General features: G+C 46.0%; 2 protein-coding genes across 2 annotated transcripts; one reads left to right on the top strand and one right to left on the bottom strand.

Moving 5' to 3' along the window:
• The first annotated feature begins 34 nt into the window (after positions 1–34).
• Positions 35–7882, top strand: pix (ATP-binding cassette sub-family E member 1 pix). The gene is made up of 16 exons (XM_089566267.1): positions 35–154; positions 699–829; positions 898–983; positions 1147–1244; positions 1311–1428; positions 1512–1649; positions 1815–1884; positions 1994–2090; positions 2175–2264; positions 2494–2615; positions 2717–2866; positions 2972–3103; positions 4476–4645; positions 5233–5498; positions 5910–6021; positions 7739–7882. The coding sequence occupies exons 2-16, from the start codon at positions 721–723 to the stop codon at positions 7784–7786; spliced, it is 1806 nt and encodes a 601-aa protein (XP_089422393.1). The 5' UTR covers positions 35–154; positions 699–720; the 3' UTR covers positions 7787–7882.
• LOC149371946 (sodium channel and clathrin linker 1-like) lies at positions 7709–20836 on the bottom strand. The gene is made up of 16 exons (XM_089566271.1): positions 20612–20836; positions 20463–20535; positions 20323–20378; positions 20130–20238; positions 19979–20050; positions 19870–19920; positions 19623–19784; positions 18809–18900; positions 14928–15014; positions 12027–12216; positions 10970–11041; positions 10210–10433; positions 9784–9976; positions 9587–9723; positions 9366–9504; positions 7709–7967 (listed from the first exon to the last, which is right to left on the bottom strand). The coding sequence occupies exons 1-16, from the start codon at positions 20647–20649 to the stop codon at positions 7935–7937; spliced, it is 1728 nt and encodes a 575-aa protein (XP_089422397.1). The 5' UTR covers positions 20650–20836; the 3' UTR covers positions 7709–7934.
• Between the last annotated feature and the right edge of the window lie 80 nt (positions 20837–20916).

Here is a 20916-nt window from a genome sequence, read left to right as displayed (position 1 = left end):
ACCGGAAGCAGTTGCAACCGAGATCAAACGAAAAGTGCGCACATACCGGCTAGGTGGCAGCACTAGCCACGCTAGTGACGTTTGTGCCTGAGAGGAGTACATCTAGGCGTCCTTTTTACGCCATCTTGTTCACGTGGATCCTCGCTGCGATCAGGTAACTGTCAAATTACATTGTTTTAAGATGGGAATGGGTAGAAAAGAACGTGTTATATTTTAGCAGATATAGTTATCTTCTGTATTAAATTCGGCAGATTGTTGTGTATAACTTCTTTCAACCTTTGGCCCGCGAGCAGCACTTGGCCATGCTTGTGCGCCCATAAGTTTTCTAGCCGGCATTCCCGCAAAGTGAACACGCGCAAAAGGAAACTTGTATCTCGAGTAAGGTCGTTTTGGAACGGAGGCATAGTTTATTTTAGTTCTCGAAACCCTGACTGTGTCTGCTTTCAGGATTGCTGTCATCGCGAGTGCCGGTGTGATTTTGTGCAGAGTGCAAGAACAGTATGTTGTTCGCATTTCCCGTTACGTAAGAAGTAAAATACCGTGAATAATTCCTTCGCTGATGCTGTTAAACTCGTCAAATCGCCCTTTCGTATCTTCATTGTCTGACTTGTCGCTAACGCTGGCAATGAACATATGGTTTGAAGAAAAGAGGTCACGCCTGCGGCATGTATTCACAAGCTCGTTATCATTTATTTCAGCGAGGAGTGACAAGCGGCGAACATGAGTTCACAAGATAAATTAACAAGGATCGCAATCGTCAACACAGACAAATGCAAGCCCAAGAGATGTAAACAGGAATGCAAGAAGTCTTGTCCCGTTGTAAGACTGGGTACGGAGAAGTGTGGCGCAGTTGCATTCCTCGCAGGCTCCTTTCTTAACCGTCCCCTCTTGTTCCAGGAAAACTTTGCATAGAAGTAACGCCCAATGACAAGATCGCTGCGATCTCTGAGAACTTGTGCATCGGTTGTGGTATCTGCGTGAAGGTGCGTTGTCGCATTTATCAAGCTTACATTCATGGATTTCATTCTGAAAGTTTAAACATTTTGCCGCTGGCAGCGTTCATATGAGTGTCAGGAAATTTGGTTTTCGAGCTGCAAGTCGGTAAGTTCACTTGACACGCCCTCATTGTGCCAATTTTTGTTTCAGAAATGTCCTTTCGAGGCCATTTCGATTATTAACTTACCTAGCAACCTAGAGAAGGACACAACGCACAGATACAGCCAGAACTCATTCAAGTTGCACAGGTGAGGATAGTAAATAAGGTGTTTGGGCTGAATGTGATGCTCATGTTGTGAATTCTAATTCAACAGATTGCCAACCCCTAGGCCTGGTGAAGTGTTGGGTCTGGTAGGAACTAATGGAATTGGAAAATCAACAGCACTTAAGATTCTGGCTGGCAAACTGAAACCCAACTTGGGACGTTATTCGGTGAGTAAAAGCAGCCGTATCTCCACATTGAGTAATTTTATGAGAACCAGTTTTAACCATGAACTGTTACCCACTTTAAACAGGATCCTCCAGACTGGACAGAGATCCTTCAGAACTTTCGTGGTTCAGAACTTCAGAATTACTTCACCAAGATTTTGGAAGATGATCTCAAGGCAATCATCAAGCCTCAGTATGTTGACCAGATACCAAAAGCTGTCAAGGTAACCAATTCTTTCCTTGGCTTCCTGGTTCCTTAGGGAGCAGGAAAAACTTTTCGCCCACTTTTACGCGTAGCTGCGGCCTCGCAGCCTTAACATTGTTCTCTCTGCTATGTTTACCGGCTTTAGTTTATTAAAAATGGGTCACGTATTTGTACTCTTTCGCAGGGCTCTGTGCAACAGCTAATAGACAAAAAAGATGAGATGAAGAATCAAGATGAAGTTTGCAAAGTACTTGGTTGGTATATGGTTTTCTTTCTTCCTAGTGGCTGCACTCAGCGCGAGACCACGACTGATGTTGTCCAAACTAAGTAGCTCACGTTATGACAGCTGTATCTTCTACACAGACCTCAACAATGTGAGAGACAGAAACGTGGATGCTCTCTCTGGAGGGGAACTTCAGCGCTTTGCCTGTGCCATGGTGTGCATACAGAAGGCTGACATGTGAGCATGTTTGCTAATATGTGGCAGCTTCTCTAAGAGTCAGGAGCAGCTTTATTCATCAGTACCCCTCTTTGCATCTTTCAGCTTCATGTTTGACGAGCCCTCAAGTTACTTGGATGTGAAGCAAAGGCTCAAGGCTGCTCAAGCAATCCGCTCCTTGATTCATCCTGAGAAGTAGGTTTGAGGGATATCAATCGCTGCCACTCTCTCCTTTCTTCCTCGATGTGTTTACATTATGTGCATCATTTTTGGGCTGAGGGGCTGGCCCTACTGCATGTTCTTACTATGTTCAAAAAGAGTGCCATATGTAGTTGTATGGATGGAAGCAGCAGTTCAGGTTCAGAATAGCCTCTTTTCTTGCTGCATAATAAGGCTGCAATAAAGGCCCTTGTTCATTTTCCAGGTACATCATTGTTGTGGAGCATGACCTGTCAGTGCTTGACTATCTGTCTGACTTCATTTGCTGTCTTTATGGAGTGCCTGGCTGCTACGGTGTGGTCACCATGCCCTTTTCAGTGAGAGAAGGTAGAGTGCAAAAAATTTCTGCCTGCATGCATGTGTGCAGGCTCTGCTGCATGATATTCTGCAAATAATTACGCACCTCACTCTTTCCCTGCTCTGCTCAGGCATCAACATCTTCCTGGATGGTTTTGTGCCAACTGAGAATCTGAGGTTTAGGGATACCTCACTGGTGTTCAAGGTAGCTGAGACAGCCACTGAGGAGGAAATCAAGCGGATGTGTCGCTATGAGTATCCCAATATGAAGAAGTGCCTAGGTGAGCTTTCATATTTGCGATGTTTGTTAGCTGTGTTCTTGCCTTTTTTTATTTTTCAGCAATTACAGTGACTAAACCCAAACATCTTCGTGTCTTGCTTTACAGGTGACTTCCAGATGAGTGTAGATGCTGGGACATTCACCGATTCTGAAATCGTCGTAATGCTGGGAGAGAACGGCACGGGAAAGACAACTTTTATCCGTATGATGGCTGGCAGACTGAAACCCGATGAAGGAGGTGAGCGTATTTCTTTTCCTGAAGGTGTTGCCTTAATGGCATTGGTAGTAACGTAATCTGTGCATTGTATATGTGTATCTAGAGAGAAAAGTTTAGTGTCGCTTTCAGCGAAGGAAAGGGTTATTTGAGATTGATGTCAATGAGAGTTGTTGAATAAATGTGCACTCAAAATCTTCGACAGACAGCACTGGCACTTTTTTGACCGGAATTGTTTTTTCTGAACTGATAGCAGTTTTGGTAATTACAAGTGTTTTTCAGTTTTATGACAATTGGTTATAGCATGCATGGAGGACATTTAGTAGCTGTCCAACAAAATGTGGAAGTATTGTTTATGCTTAGAATGCCTGTTTTGAACTGTAGACTTCTTTTTAAAGGCAAATTAATAGTAGTATGGTTTGCAACACAGGGGTATCCTCATTTCAGTGCACAGGTGCTCTGTGCCCAAGTGCTGTGCAATGTCGGTGCACATTAAAGAACTCCAGGTGGTCTAAATTAACCCAGAGCCTCTCCACTACAGCATCTCTCATATCTCATGTGTCGCTTGGGCACTTTAAACCCCACAGTTTACAATATTTTTTTTACATGTTTATTCTCACTGCCAAAGCTCCATGGCTATAAGGCTAGATCTGAAAATAGATATACACCAGCCCAGAGGCTGTCTACATTCACGCCCCACGCCATCCTCGTAAGGGTTCACCCTCGTCGGGCTGTTTTACAACGTCGTCTTGTGATTAGCACTGCCAGCAGGTGTCCAAGGCTACGCAGGCAACACAACTTGTGCATGAAAAGTGATCGCGGGAGTGCCGCTAAGTGAGGTGTCGCTTGTAGGGCACGGTGTGCTGCTCGACATACCTGTCGTTCCGCCGAATGGTAGTTCAATAAATGAAAACAGTAGTGCTATGCTACTTCTGCATAGAATATTGATGGGGATATTTTGCCCAGTCGATATGAACAATAATTCAGTTTATCCAGTATCAGCTGTAATGCCCTTATCACAAGTGAAAACAAGTGACACTCGCCTTTAATGCCATTTGCGCAGTGTCTCACTATAACTTTAGGGATGCTGCAGAATGCATGCCTTTGACTCTTAGTGAGTTTGGCAAATGAGGTCCACTCGGCTGGTGCCGGTTGTGGATGAATGGGAGCGGCGACTTCATCTTATGAAGATGATGGATGAGGAGGCTGGGTGCTTTTGAAGTGTTATTTGAAGAAGGTTCATTCCAGATGACACTTTTCTTCCTTTTGTCGCACCATGTCACCAAAGTATAACACCCGCAGAGTACTAGTATACCTCTTCCATTTGCTGCTTCAAGAGCCACAAGTGGTATTGTGTGTTTGCAGTGTGCGCAGCTGAAATTGCATTTTTGTGCAGGTGATGTGCCATCTTTGAACATCAGCTACAAGCCGCAGAAAATTTCGCCAAAATCTCAGGGAACTGTGCGATTGCTGCTTCATGAAAAAATAAGGGATGCCTACGTACACCCGCAGTTCATTGCGGATGTCATGAAACCCCTGCAGATCGACGCTATTATTGATCAGGAAGTAAGTTTGCTGCAGTGTCATCTTTTTCAGAGCTCATTTGTGATAACATATCATTTCATACAGCGTGTAATGACACAGGTACACTGGCAATGTCGCAGTTTTACAAACTTGTGTGGCGTTATAGTGCAATAAGCGTAGTTTGAATTATCAGCCAGTTATTCTAGTTTTTTTTTTTATTTCTTTCTAGCTTATGTTTCTAGTATGAAGAGTCTACACTGTGACTGTTAGAGAGCACCATTAAAAGCTAGTGGAGATAGCCACTTGGGCTTTGATTGAAATGAGATGGTGGGCAAGAACTGCACGCCTGGCTCAAGCTTGGTGTGACCAGCACTGTGTAGTCGCACAGAATGCATACTGCACGCGTTTTAGCACAACCCATACACTAATGTCTCGAGATATTCAATTGCAGGTGGCTTCACACGACATGCGTTAGCTGGCATGCACCGTAAAGCACTGCTCCTAAAGAAGCTGACTGGCATTGGAGAAGCGTGTTCTCAGGTTTCCTTGATGTGCACACTATGTTCTTTCACCTGCTGAACGTGTCCTGCAGAATGGAGGGCTTATCCCTGCATGTCACTCCTGCACAGGTGCAGAACCTGTCTGGAGGAGAGCTTCAGCGTGTGGCCCTGGCACTGTGCCTTGGCAAGCCAGCCGACGTGTACCTGATAGACGAGCCATCAGCCTACCTGGACTCTGAGCAGCGTCTGGTGGCTGCCAAGGTCATCAAGCGCTTCATTCTGCATGCCAAGAAGACGGGCTTTGTGGTTGAGCACGACTTCATCATGGCCACCTACCTGGCGGACCGGGTCATCGTCTTCGAGGGACAGCCCTCCGTCAAGACGCTGGCCAACGCGTGAGTTGCATCTACATTTCAAATTGCTCCTTTTGACTGTTTTAGTATCCGTGGAATGGTCATCTTAATTATTCATTGGTTGACACTTGGGAGCAAGGGAGCATTGCGGGCAGCCTTGAAAATATACCATTAGCGACAATATGAACCATGCTCATGATTGTACTTATTTGGCAGTCGCTCAGTCACTACTGGAATTCCACAATTCTCTCATGGATGGGAATCTTCTCAGCCGAATGACACCACCTTTTTCAATGTCTGGTGCAAATGGAAAAGTCATTTTTGTGACCACAAGGCCGAATGTTAAATTTTATGGCATTTTCATTTGCCCTGTCTGTCTGACTGTGGTCAGTGCATCAGGGAAACAGACGCATCTCTAAACTGTGTAAAAACCAGTGCCTGTGTGCTTTGTAGGCCACAGACACTACTGGCGGGCATGAACAAGTTCTTGGAACTGCTGAACATCACGTTCCGGAGGGACCCCAACAACTTCAGGCCAAGGATAAACAAGCTCAACTCTGTCAAGGTGATCCCTTAAGCATTGTTACATTCTTGTTACGTGGATTAACCAGCACTTGCATGGGAGCCTTTTGCTTCGGTAGACTTGAATCTTGACCTGGTGTTCAAGCTTTTAAAGTCTAACAAGAACAATTAGTAGACCTCTTGTCCAAAAACATTGCCACTCTTATGATGTTCATGTGTTGAATGTGTAGAAATGATCAATAATAAGGGTGTCTCAGGGATGAAATTTCAGTTCAAATTTAATTACATCGAAATCCAGTAAAACCTCGTTGATACATTCCTGGTTCACGTACCCAAAATCACAAGCATTAAAAAAGTCCCATAAAGTTGCACTATTTTGCTTTTGGTTAATACATTTAGTGACTAACCGTACATGTGCACGCATACAATAGGTCCGAACATGGGGGCATGTGACACAAGGGCTGGAATTCAGTGGCAGTCAACCACTGTGTTGGCTCCTGTGCAGTGTCTCACTGAGGAACGTAGCAAGAGTGCTGTGGCAGTCAGCTGCCGTCGTGGCTTCTCCGCATTGCATAGTGGCTAGGTGGGAAAGCATCCAAAAAAAAAAAAAAAAGAAAGACTAAGCGATTTCGGCTACTTTCGCCACTGCCGTCAATGGACCAAATGTGCTGTGAAATTCCTTCCGCGCTGAAAACAACAAGAATGCAGACTGATTTCTGTGAGCACTAGAAACTGAGCTGTTCAGACCTTGTGGTGAGTGGATGGCGCTTCTGGAGGGCAAAGGCTTCACTCTTCAAGGCTTCACACAGACAGTACAGCATTATTTTACCAAGTGCCACTGTTATTGCTTTTAGAGTAAAAAAAAAATGGAGTTCAGCATGGTTTTCCCTCTGGAAAATTTCAAACTTGGCGGTGGCCCTCTCCTCTCTTGCATCCACCCCTCAAAGTGATCAAATTTATTGTCTAGTAGCAACACACACTGTCCATGCTTGGCAGCGAGATGCAAAGGCCTTGAAGGGTCAAGCAGTGCTAGTGTTAATGCTCTCTGAGCAGAGGTTTGGTACGTTCACTATTTCTATCAACGTCTTTGAGCCATGAATTGGACACCGATGCATTTAATACAAGATAGAATCTAGAATTTTCAGTGCCTTATACTGCTAAGTAGGCAGATGACCACTGGTGCTGTTGTTTCTTGGCGCCACATGTACTGTCAAGTTGCAGAAGTGGCACATGACGCTTGCAGTTCGCAGCTGTTCTGGTGCACCAAGTTTGGGTGCCACACTTGGAAATGAGCGAAATAGCATGCCTCTGGATGAAAACAGTCGCCTCCCCATCTGTCTGGACAGTACATGCTGCCAGAAAGTGGCGCAGCAATCAAAGCACTCAAGTTATAAACTACTTGCGCTCCCAACTGTACATAGTACCTTGTCCGGATAGCAGAGTGCTTGGCTGGTCATGTTTGTTGTGTGTGCTTGAGCAGTATTCCATTTCACGTAGCTTAGGCTGGAACATGATAAACAGTTCTCCTGAACCAAAACATTAGCTGTGTGCACTTGGTGTGAATGAAAGTTGTCCAACTGACATGTTAGGTATCATACAACAGCTATAACCTTTTGCGTAATCACTCTGTGCATATTGGCTGCCTTGTATGATGTTGTGATGTGCAGTGCAGTGCTTGAGCCAAGCGTGTGGTCCTCACTTACAGGACCCCAATATACTACATGTTCTAATGCTGTTTTTTTCTTTTATCGTGGTTGCAGGATACGGAACAAAAGAAAAGTGGGAACTTCTTTTTCCTTGAAGACTGAAGAAGGTGCCGCTGTCTGGCTGCCGTGAACCGGTTCATTGCACAACAATGATTGAATAAATCAGCCAGCAGTGCTGATGGTGGTTTTCCAAAATAATGAAGCTGTCTTGAGCACTTGTCCTTGCTGGAAGCAAGCACCACATTGCCTGCTACGCTGATAATGGGGGGTGTTCTTGGGCTGCCTGCACCAAATGACACAACATGTCAAGGTTATACGATTGCAGAGCAAACATTTTGAGGAACAGAAAGAAAACACATACGAATTTACTTTCTCCTGCCCATGGCCAGCTTTATCTCATAAATCTGGTCATGCTTCAGACATGCTCAAATGCAGTCATCTGTCAGGAAAGATGAGTGAATGTTGACTAAACACTCATTTTGGCACTTACTTAACTACTTTGCCACAATGAATGTTTTGCTTTGCATTCTTATTTTTCTGGCCGCTGCTGTCTATGCTTATGAGTTCTGCAGTTTACTCTTTGTTGCTGTTAAGTACTTTCACACATTTAAAAAAGAGGCATTTCATTGTTGAAGAGCTACTAGGATTTCTATGTGGCACTGTTTACATATTATGTAATTTAATTCTAAGTGTTGTGCTCCTGCTACTAAACATGAGCAAGCTGCTCCAAATAGGCTTTTTCCTCCCACTAAAATCCTGTTCAAAAATTCTCATGGCCATTCCCACCCGGTAGCTGGGTGGTGGTGTTTTTTTTTTTTTTTTTCAGGGTTATTTAAATGGTCAAGCTATGCCTCGTAAATAGAAGATTAATAATTTTAGTGTGTTTTCATGTTGTGTGCAATTCAGGTTATTTTTAAGATTGATCATAGCGCGCATGTCAAACTTTCTAGCTGACGTACCCTTTTCTATCTGAAATATACAGTACATTTTGCTACCAGACCCTGTTGCAAAATGACGTGAGAATGCTGCCATCACATCGTTGTCACAGTAAAGAGGATGAGAACTCTTGCTGCTCTGGTGATGGATCACTCGGGCAACGGCAGCAATTTGGCAAAATGCACACAAGGAAGGCTACTGCAGAGCATGGCTTCAAATAAGCTCTTCTCAGGCTGCCAGATTTGTTAGTGGGCTGCAATAGTCGGGTTCCTCTCAGGCCAGACTACACAGTCCAGAAGCCTAATGCAATGGCCTATGTAGTTTATACAGCAGAATCTCGATAAAACATACGATCACTGTTGATACAAATTCGTAAAATTACCTGGCCAGAGTGCACTGAGTGTAATGTGCAGAACTTCTGGCACCACTACGGATGGTGCAAAAGTGTAAGCCGCCGCGATTCCTTCCTCGAGCACAAGCACTGCCTGTGCGTTGCCGATGCTGTGATTGCCAGTCACGCGGTGTGCACTGAGAGTAGTGAGCAGCAACCCCTACAGCACCAACGTCGCGCAATCCGTGAGCTGTAAGCATTGTTGTGTGCCCATTACGAAATCCCATCAACCATAAATGCATTGTTCGTTCTTCTGTATTCAGATTTTGTTCATTTTTGATGATCAACTCCAGGAGATTCGTGTCGTCAAGATTCCACTGTATTCCCACAAAACTGAACTCTGCGTATACATACCTTACTTGTTTCTTTTGTGGCATGCCCTGCTTTCTTTTGCAAATAAACAGTTGTTTTTTTCAGTGTTGATATTTTTTTGCGGGCAGCCACTAACTCTGTTTCAAATTCAGAAGCTATTTTGGTTGCCTCTGTCTTCCACCTGTGTACGGGAGCAAGACAGGTATTTTTAAATATTGCAACAAATGTTGAGCAAAATCACCCAAGACCACAGGAGTACCTACTTTCCTGTCAAGGCTTGTTGTGCATGTAACACTGCTTGTGTATTCATAAGTTTCTTCTCAAAAGCATCTTCTACCTGCTGCAGCTTTGCATTGTACAGCAGCTTCTCTTGATTTAGTGTTTCTGTTAGAGTGGTCACCTGCTCGGCAAACGGGGCACATTACGCACTTCACTGATGTGCCTTGGCTCAGTGACTCACCTCAATTTGATATCTCCTCTTCAAAGCAGTGCACTCTGCTTCAAGCGTGCGCACTTTTTGGCGGAGCTCAGCCATTTGATCTTCACTTGTGATCTTTAACAACTCCAGCTGGTCGGCGTGCTTCTCCACTTCTTGAAGTAACCCATGAAGTCGTTGGTTCTCCTGCTCTCCTTGCCTTATCTTGAATGCACTTCTGAGTGGAAATAATTCATTGCTTGGACACAGGAGCAAGAAACACTTATTCTGACTGAGAAAGTAGATACCATGCAAAGGAGACGTGCATCTCCGATACTGTGCACTTTCTTGAGTAAGTGGCCTATGAAGTGATCGGCAAAGGCTAAAACGCGACGCTTTCCCAAGCAGCCTAGACTAAGTACACTATTCTGGCCCATTCTGGAATTTTGTGGATAGTTTTGATCCACTTACTGCTTTTCTTGTTGGACCAACTCGTCTCGTAGTGATTCAGCAGCAAGTCTGTGCTTCTGACACATCCTCTCGGCCTGCATCAACGTCTGGCTGAGTGCCTGGAATGCGGGGTCACGGTTTGTCCGCAGGTCAGCTTGTATCTTCTGGAGCCTGTTCAGCTCGTCTCCTAGCCTGCTGTTTTCCTCAGACAGTTGGGCTGCCAGTGACTGCTGTTGCTGCAAAGCCTGCGGACATTTGACACACTCCTCATTCGCATCGTGTCTGGCATGGTTGTAGCACCCAAGTGGCCTGTGTCTACTAGTCTTTATTGTTATGACTGTAGCGCTCTCTTGATGCTACATCTGGGAAGCATTTATGAAATTTAGCGCATCCTTGCAGTGCCCAAGCAAAAGCAATTTAATGGCATGAGCTGTCAATATACACATTAGGCCACATTCCAGTGCATCCCAAAGCAATTGTTGCACCTCTTTTGACTTTGCCTCCACACTCCAGCATTACCAATGGCCAGTTAGCATATGCACCCACATCACACTTTCAATAATGGCTGGCCCTCCCGTTCTTTTTCTGTGGCAAAGTTTGGAAGGGTTTAGGAACTAAAACACACATAGATTATACCATTCTTGACTGAATTCAGACTTGTGGTGCCACTAAACAAAGACTAGGCTCTTCAAAGGACTTGACAGCAGAAACACGAAGTGTGCATTTCAGATGTTCAGGTGCAATGCTTCTTGATTTTCACAAGTAATATAAGCAACTGTACCTGTTGTAGCTGCCCAATTTTCTTGATGAGCTCTCTTATATGTTGGTTGCCCTTTTCACGAAACTTTTCAACCTGCAAAAAGTGGCATGCAATTGCCGAGTAATTAGGCTGAGTGACACAAGGTTAAAATGATCGAAGATGGCTGTTCAAACCGTTCTTAAGACTGCGGATGACAGAGCTCCCTTTTCTGCCTGTGTCAGCTGGGAACTGTTGCTCTATTATTCAAAAAAAAAAAAAAATGGAGCAGTAAGTTCAACTTTAAATTTTTGGCAAACTGTATTAGAGAATTGTTAATAGTCCAAGAGTTTTAAAATGTGCTTTCTATCAATGGTGTCAATCTGCCAATGGTAAAGCAAAGGCTCATCATAAGAAAGGAGGAGTACACATGGAATGCACTGCTATTGCAACTGAAGAATAAAGGGGACAGAAATGCCTGTGCGAACTGCCGTTTTTGTCTTTGAAGCTTTGTTTTTCCTCATGGGACTGGCAACATACTTCTGTTTCTAAGTATGGAATGCTCTGCAGCAGTCATTCTGTTATCAGTAAAACATGCTTTAGTCAACCTCTACACATAACATCCTCTATAGGATACAACTGCAGGAAAGCATTTCACACTAAAAACAAAAGCCTTCTTAGCACTCGCCTTTTCAACCTGTAAATAAACTCCATTTCAAATCTTGCATATATCTTGGTGCTTGACTATTTCTGTGGCCATAGCAAAATATGCAAAGAAATTGAATGAACTGGGCAACTTTCTGGTAGCAGTTGCTCTTTTAATGCTATTTAAAAATGTGCCTGTGCACTGCCCGCATCTAAAGCCTAAATTTTTGTGAACACCACTCCTCAAAGTGGGTACTTAAGCCCTTTTCAAGCATTCTGCATTGAAATCTAGCATTTTCATACTGGTCACTAAGCATAATGCCCTCAGTAATGACTGTTTATCATCGTTTTCTTTCTATACTGCACAAACCAACAATTGCCATGCGTCGTCCAGTATGGACACCATTGACTTTGCCTGCCGTCAGGTTGCACAGTAGGCTCAAACTGAACACTTCACCTCGCTAGCAGTATGGTGACCAGCTTCCTCCACCACAGATTCAAGTGCTGTTCGCAACTCCATAATCTCTTTTTGAAGCAGTTCACACTGTAGCTGCGCTTCTTGCTTTTCAAGGAGTGCCTGCTCTGCAACAGTGACGCCTTCTTGAGCATGCTCCAGAGTAGAGCTGAGCTGGTCTTGCAGTGCCTGGCTGTGAAGAAACAAGGGAAAGATAGCAGTCTGTGTCATCTCCCTTGTACTGAGGCTGGGCTTATTTTCAAACAAGACTTCGTTGACACTTCACTGTGCACAATCTATAAAATCACTGTACCACTGGGCAAGTGAACAAAGGATGTTCACTTTTTATGAGGAATAAGCTGGGAATATGTCAGCACCCAACAAGCGTGCTATAGGCACAGTGTCATGAAACTATAGAAGGCTGTGACTAGGCCACAAAAATGAAACATGAAGTAAATCAGTTATACTCCAATTTGGCTCAGGTTCACATCAGTTTTGATTTAAAGGGTCCCTGAAAAGGGTGTCTGAGGTTGCCTTTAATACACCTGCATTACGTAGAATGCATGCCACCGAGTGTTCATGCCACATACAGGACATCAAAAGCGAAGGGATCATTTACACTGTATTTTTAAAAATTCGTGCTTCCTCTCAACGCGGCGACCTGCGGTGGCGAGCTTTCGCCCGAATCCGCGCGCAACGCGCCATGCAGCGCTCGTCACGTCGGCAGCGAAGGACTGCCATTGGTTCGCCGTGACGCCTCTTTCTGACGTCACGCAGTTCCCATGGCCACGGCCGGAAGCTCCGCCCACTCCTGCCGCGCGTGTCGGCTGGTGGAGCGATCGAGCGGGTGGGGCCGGCGGAGGGGCGCCGACATTTCAGCGTGAAAGAAGTGACGAGAGGAGAAAGAAAGGCGCGAAGATGCGTAAATTCAAATTTTGACTTGAGATCAGCGCCCACAAAACGCGCTAAAAAATTCTTGCTGGAAATAATCTGTGAAGCGGCGTCGTTTAAGATCCTAGGCATACCGCAACTTTATTCGGATCTCTTTTCAGAGCCCCTTTAATTCTCGCTTCACACTTATCTCAGCGTCTCTCATAGCCTCAGTCGCTTTGGGACGTTAAACCCCATAAACTAACTAACTAAACTAAACTAAACTAAACTAAACACTTATCACAGTAGGTGTAAAAATTAGTGCGTTATATACCGTCACGGTGGCTCAGTGGTTATGGCGCTCGGCTGCTGCCCTGAAATACGCGGGTTCAATCCCGGCCGCGGCAGTCTCATTTCGATGGAGGCGAAACGCTAGAGGTTCGTGTACTGTGCGATGTCAGTTCACGCTAAAGAACGCCAGGTGGTCGGAATTTCCGGAGCTTTTAACTATGACGTCCCTCATAGTCCGCTTTGGAACGTTAAACCTCCACAAACCATAAAAGCCAATGTGCGAATATTCGAATACAGGCCGAATATGTTTGCTTGATTCATATTCGATGCGAGAAATTAATATTTGTCGTTTTCCGAATATTCGGCAGCGACTGAATAGCGCCGACTTTCACAAATCCGACTAAGGAAAAACCGCAATATCTGGGATAATTACCCGAAGATTGAGTTTTAAGTCCCAGGAAAACAGTACAAAGACTTCATTTTCGATTTCTTCTTCGTCGTTTATCATGTATACTGCAAGTGGGCTTTCCCATATCCCACAAGAGACGAAAACAGGATTGCCGACTATCCGCTACGGAAAAGCCCAGTAACGGAATTTCGCATGCGGCTCCCGAAAATGCACACAGTCGAGCTGTCACAGCAGGGCACGCGATAGTGCAAACATCGCGCCTATTGCACGGTGCATTGTAACCTGCGCAAGTGCGCACAACTGCAGGCGTGACGACTACAGGAAGATCACTAGCGCTAGGAAAAAAAAATAGCCTGACCGCGTAGTTTCGGTTTCTGAGCTTCGCCGCCAGCTCGCCGCGACGGCAGCTATCGACCGCGCGTTGGCCAGCCGTCCGAATCAAGCTGTGCGCCGCTTTCAGACGCAGACTGGCGCGCCGCTGGGCGTTTCTTTTCTTTTTTTTTTAAAGCAGTCTCGCCGTTTCGACGCCAATGTGCGTTCTCCTCGCTTACGTCCGTGTTAGTCATAACAAGGGTGAAAGCGTCAATAAAAAAAAAAAAAGGCGAAGTTCTACAGCTCTATAGAAGGATGAACGCACAGACAGGCAATTACAAATGCCAACCAGCCAAGGAACTCGTTTTATTAATTCGCAATGTTCGTCCTGCAAGAGGAAATTGAGCACTGGCCGCAGGCTGTTCGCTGTTTGGGCGATGGAGCCTCCTCACAGGCTTCACAATGCAATTTCAGGAGTTTGTCTTTTTGTGTGTGTGTGTGTGGGGGGGGGGGGGGGGAGGGAGGCAGCACTCTTTAAATATACCTTGGGATAATCCGGGCGTTTATTACGGTCCCTTGAAATCCGAATTAATGAGGCACGTTATTTTTAGTTGCTGCTCATGTGTCGATTCATGGATTTAATTTGATAAATATTTTGTATGACCATATTACGTTTGCTTACCTACCGTTATATGCTGTCTGTAATCAAGCAATATACATTGCTGTGGAAGTAGTAGTTTTTTTTTGCATAGTACTCAGTCAGTCTAGTTTTGTTTAATTTTAACTGCAGAAACCATACACTATATATTTTAGAAAAAAAGATGAGAACACCACCTGCCTTTTTTTCTGATCTTTTTTTTTCATACTCAACATATATTCAATATTTGAAGGAGTTTTTTTTACATACATATTTGATTAGTACTAAAAAATTTCAACACTTGCACAACCTAACAAAAAAGCCTGTTACTGGCACCCAGTCACTGTTAATACTTACAATCTGTCAAAGAAATATGCACACAAACCTTCGGTTCTGGCAGGCCTTCAACTCTTGCAGTTGATTAGCATGTTCCTTATTAAATTTATTGAGTTGAGCCTCAACTGCTGCGAGCCTAAAATGAAAACAAGTCCGAATTTTGCTTATGAAAACAGAGACCACAAAGACATGCAATTGATTCTGCACAATTCGACTCAAGGGGAACTTAAAATCTGTTGAAATTATGTGGAATTTCAATGATGTAGACAAAACCAAATTACCACTTTAAATAAAGTGAAAGTTGGAGTTAAGAGAGCTTGAATTAATAAGGTTTCACAAATTAACCAGTTTGCTGTTAATATGTGTTGTGTCCCCCCCTTATTGCTTTTGTGTGTGTGCGCCCCCTCCTAACGACCACTCGCATTCCCCCCCTAACGACAGTTCGCATCCCCCTCCTAACGACCACTCGCATTCCCCTCCTAACGACCACTCGCATCCTCCTCCTAACGACCACTCAATCCTCCTCCTAACGACACTTGCCCCTCGTCGCACGCTGTCACCAGATGCCCCCCCACGGTGCGCCCCCGCACCCTCCTCCTGTTCTGGGAAGCCACTCCCTCCCGTGGACGCTCCTCCGCTCCCTCCTTTCTTCGGGCGGCCAGTTCGGCTCCTGCCTCGGTCGACGCTGGTCGCACCCTCATCGGCTTAAATAAACGAAGTCTAAAAGTACCGTGTGCGTCTTTCGCTGCATTCAACACAGCGACCGGACACGACAGTGGCGACGAGAAAGTGGATTCGACCCGCGCTACGCAACGCTATTGACAAGCCATGGCTACGCGAGGGTTTCCCAATCAGATACCAGAATTCAACGGCTCATCGTGGTCATCGTGGGTTGGACGCCTTCAGTTCTACTTTGAAGCTAACAACATCACAGACCCAGCCTTGAAGAGGGCCAACCTGCTGACGCTGTGCGGGGAGCAGACCTACGATACTGTCTGCGCCCTTATTCAGCCAAGCACACCAGCGGCAGTGTCTTACGACGACATCGTAAAAGCGCTGCAAAAGCACTACGACCCAAGGCCATCCGAGGTCTACAGCCGGGCTCGCTTCCAACGACGAGATCAACTGGGAGGAGAAACTGTGAGCGCCTACGTAGCCGCGCTCAAGAAGCTCGCTGCCGACTGCAATTTTGGAACGCTGTCGACAACAGCTACCGGGCAGGAGGGAGACGCAGCTTCTTCTGCTAACACCACCATGCTTCCCTTGGACGTGATGTTACGCGACAGATTTGTGTGCGGACTGAGTGACGAGTCACTGCAGCAGCGCCTGTTCGCTGAGAAGGACCTCACATTCAGCAAAGCTTACGACATCGCCGTTCGAGCGGAGAGCGCCGGTCACCAGCAGAGAGGGATTCGCCGGAACACCGAGCCGGTACACCAGACAAGCAACCAGGTGCGCAAGCCTTCTGTTGTTGTAAAATCGGTCAAAAAGGCACAACGCTGCTGGCGGTGTGACGACCAACACAACCCCCAGGGATGTCGATTCCAGTCAGCCACGTGTAATTTTTGCCACAAGCGAGGGCATATCGAAAGAGCATGCATTACGAAACGGAGACTTGCCAAGATAAAGTCACCTTCCCAGCCTAATCACAGCGTCAACGCCTCAGAGAATACGCCGCTATCTGATCTCCATGGAACAACATCAGCAACACCATCTGTGTTGTACGACCTGAACACCATGAATCTCGGCACGCGACCGAAGATTTTTACAGAAGTAAGCGTACATCACCAGCTGATTAAGTTCGAGGTGGACTCCGGCGCAGCCTGTACTCTGATCAGTGAGGACACGTTCCGAACTTCATGGCCATCTGACGCACCCGCCCTGCAACAAGACGACACGCACCTGCGAACGTGGTCAGGACAGAATCTGCCACTATTGGGCTCTGCCAACGTGCAGGTTAACTACAACGGCCAGACCCATACGCTACCTCTGCTTGTTGTGAAGGGCACAGGATCAAGCCTTCTAGGGAGAAACTGGTTTTCTCCACTAGGCGTGATGATATGCGGCATACACCAGACGCCGAGCCACAACATGGTTGGTAAACATCAAAACGCCGATGCGCTAAGCCGTCTGCCACTAGACGCAACTGTTGACGAACCATTTCCACCAGGAGACGTTCTGATGTTCGAAGCACTGCCAGAACCTCCGCTTACAGCAGGCACAGTTGCAGCATCTACGCAGAAGTGCGCAGCTCTCCGGCTAGTTTACACAGCTGTTCAACAAGGCAACGTGCATAAACTCAAAGGGGACAACTTCGACGCTTACCGCAGGCGAGCTACAGAGTTGAGCACCCATCGCGGCTGCATCATATTTGGGTCCCGAGTTGTGATGCCGAGAGAACTACGCGCACAAGCTATGTCTCTCATCCACGCCGGACATCGGGGCATCGTTGCAATGAAAAAGTGTGCCAGAAGCTACATGTGGTGGCCTGGCATTGACAACGACATCGAAACAGTGGTGCGAGAATGCAAGCCTTGCCAGAGCAGCCGGAGCGCCCCGCCGAAAGCTCCTGTCCCAGAATGGGAAAAGCCAGACACACCATGGCACACACTGCACATTGATTTTGCAGGACCAATTGAGGGCTGCACTTTCCTTGTGGTCGTAGATGCCTACACAAAGTGGCTTGAGATAAGGCAAATGGGACAGACGACTTCGGCAGCAGTCATTGACAACCTCCGATCACTATTTGCAACGTTCGGCCTGCCGCGCAAGGTAGTGTCGGACAACGGAACACCGTTTGTGTCTGCGGAGATCCTCAAGTTTTATCGCGACAACGGGATCTCATCAGTTACATCGGCCCCCTACCACCCAGCGACAAACGGACAAGCCGAGCGCTACGTAGCCGAGCTAAAACGCGCCCTTGAAAGAGATCAGACAGGCTCGCTGCAGCGCCGCCTTGCGCGCTTTCTCTTCAAGCAGCACACGACGGTTCAGAGCACAACAGGCGAGACTCCCTCGAAAATGATGTTCGAGCGTGAAATGCGAACCCAGCTCACAGCCATCCTCCCCGAGCCAAAGGCAGAGACGTTCCGGGAAGAAAAAGCAATTCCGCGCTGCGGCACGCTTAATGAGGGGCAGCGCGTCCTCGCCCGACAGTTTCTGAAAAAGCCACGCTGGGAGGAAGCTACAATTGTCAGACGCATAGGCCTGCGCTCTTGGCTCGTCAACATACATGGCACAGTAGCACGCCGACATCTCAACCAGCTGCGTAGATTTACGACGCCGTCTGAGAGCTGTCCGCCAGCGGAGAGAACACGTGCACCATTTTCCCACATAGCCTGGCACCTCTTCCCGGAAGAAGAGACTTCGCCCAGGACAGACCCAGGAGACACAGCGAACAACAGCCAGCCTACAAGTGTTTCTTCCCCGAGCGCACAAAGCCAGCGCGCCTCCACGCGTGAGCGCCGACCCCCTGCACGATACCAGGCAACTTTCTAAGGGGGAAGGAAGTGTTGTGTCCCCCCCTTATTGCTTTTGTGTGTGTGCGCCCCCTCCTAACGACCACTCGCATTCCCCTCCTAACGACAGTTCGCATCCCCCTCCTAACGACCACTCGCATTCCCCTCCTAACGACCACTCGCATCCTCCTCCTAACGACCACTCAATCCTCCTCCTAACGACACTTGCCCCTCGTCGCACGCTGTCACCAGATGCCCCCCCACGGTGCGCCCCCGCACCCTCCTCCTGTTCTGGGAAGCCACTCCCTCCCGTGGACGCTCCTCCGCTCCCTCCTTTCTTCGGGCGGCCAGTTCGGCTCCTGCCTCGGTCGACGCTGGTCGCACCCTCATCGGCTTAAATAAACGAAGTCTAAAAGTACCGTGTGCGTCTTTCGCTGCATTCAACACAGCGACCGGACACGACAATATGTACCTTGCAATGGCATCTGCCCGCTCTTCTTGAGTCACAATGAGTTTCTCTTGAGTTTGCTGTAGGCACTGCAGAGTCTCATCAAGTTTTTTTTCCTGAAATTAAAAATATAAAACTATTCCCTCCAAAAATATCTATTACAAAATATTTCCACAGTAAAACTGATGCAGCAATATTTTTCGAACTTCACATTTTAAGTTTCTAATTAAAGAACCCTTGTACAATATATTGTTATCCTAACACATTACTAGGGCATTATGAGGAAGAGAGTATGCATAAAGAATGAAATTAAACAGATATCCACAGATTAACAAGTCAAATCGTACAGACCAATAATGATCACTCAGCATGGCATGCTTCTTTCTAATTTTACTCTTGCTTGCAGTTCGGACTTTAATTCGGACCGGGGCATTGTTTTTTTTCCTTTCAAAGTAAGTTCTTCGGCATTGAAAATGTATTGCTACTGTAGATTGCATCATGCGCCCCCACTTTGTGCTGTGCGCTGTGGAGAAGCCTCAAAGCTGTCGCAGTTTCAATCGGTGATTATGTCACCATTTCAAATGCTAGCCCGAAAAGATTTCGCATGCTTTACCTCCAAGTCTGACACATTTCGACCCCTCTAAAACCATCACATTCTAAAACCACTGCAGTTGCCTTTTAAGGAAGCAACTCACAATCATCTATTACTTTTGCAGGATAAGTGCGCCAGAAAACGAACTACATATAAGGCAAGAATAAGAATATTTTACTGAATATGTAAAGACAGAGGGGCACTGGTAATGATTGTGTTCACTGTTAGCAGCAGCTTTTGAATTACCTTCTCCTGAAGGTTGCTTTGGATGACACACACAGGTTCACTGTAGCGTGCAAGACGTAGCTCCGCATCATGAAGGCTTTTCTGAGCCTCAAAGAGCTCATTTCTTGTTCTGTCTAGTTCACGGTCAATTTCAGCACATTTGTTTTCATATTCAACTTTGACCTAGAATACGAAAATAAAGTGGTATTTGAAGGATCGTTTAGAGCATTCAGTCGGTAGTACAGTGAAGTTTGCTTTATGCACTTGCCTTTTTCACGCTTTGAAGAAACGTTTCTTTATCAACATAGTCCTTTTTCTCCTGGAAGACAGTATAAAAGTTAACTCTGTCAGAATTTTTACAGCATTAACCATATTACCTCCAGCTGATTTTCAAGATGGTCAATCTCCTGCAGTGCTGTCTGGAGCATCTTGGATGTGACATTTTTTTCCTGTCAAACATTTTTTCGATAAGCAAGTCAAAACAAAATATAAGGATCCACAGTTTTTTTCACTGAAACCAGAACTTACTTCTGAAACTGCGTCCAGGTGGGACTGAAGGTCCCTAATGAGTTTACTCTTACACGACGGATCGGATGATAAATTTACTTCCACTTGGCGCCTCAAATCTCGATGGAGGCTATTAAAAAGAAAGAAAAGAAAACTGCTCAAATTGTCAACAATGCAACAGATGCCCGAAAACAGAAATCAAAAAGGCACGTACCAGCGGTTACTTGCAACGAGAATGAGAGATGCTTTCTTGAGCGCAACTATTTCTTTCTGAAAGCCGAGAACGAAACGCAGAAATTGCTGCTCTGATTGCTACATTAATTGCTGCATTGATGCATTTCTTAGCGCACTCACCTGAAGGTGCTGAACTTCGGTAAGTATGTAGCGCAGTAACGTGTCGTATTCTTTCAGGAACGGTTCGTACGTCCTAGATTAAAAGTGGGAATAAAAAGAAAAATATTTAAGAAAGAAGCCGCTCCGCACTGAGACCATTGATACCGTACCTGAGGGACACATTCCTGTAACGTTGGCGTGCACTCATTATAATGTATGGCCTATAAAAACTGTTTCTGCTTGGCCAGGATAATACGTTATATAAATTTTACATACACCGAGTGCGCAGTGATCTGTAGTTATTTGAATTCAAGAGCGCGAAGTAGGCGTGCCTCCACAGTTCAAACAAGCCGCTCAAGCCATTGCCATTTGTAAACAAAGCGGTCATGCTTGCGCGTGCGCCACCTGCGCCCCCATGCGCCTATGTTATGATTTATTTTTTATATAAAAATTTAGCCATTTAATAAAAGTGATT

Source organism: Amblyomma mixtum, chromosome 1, assembly GCF_055824585.1.
Source record: "Amblyomma mixtum isolate Tamu chromosome 1, ASM5582458v1, whole genome shotgun sequence".
NCBI classification, from domain to species: Eukaryota; Metazoa; Arthropoda; class Arachnida; order Ixodida; family Ixodidae; genus Amblyomma; species Amblyomma mixtum.
This window is presented reverse-complemented; position numbering and strand designations above follow the sequence as displayed.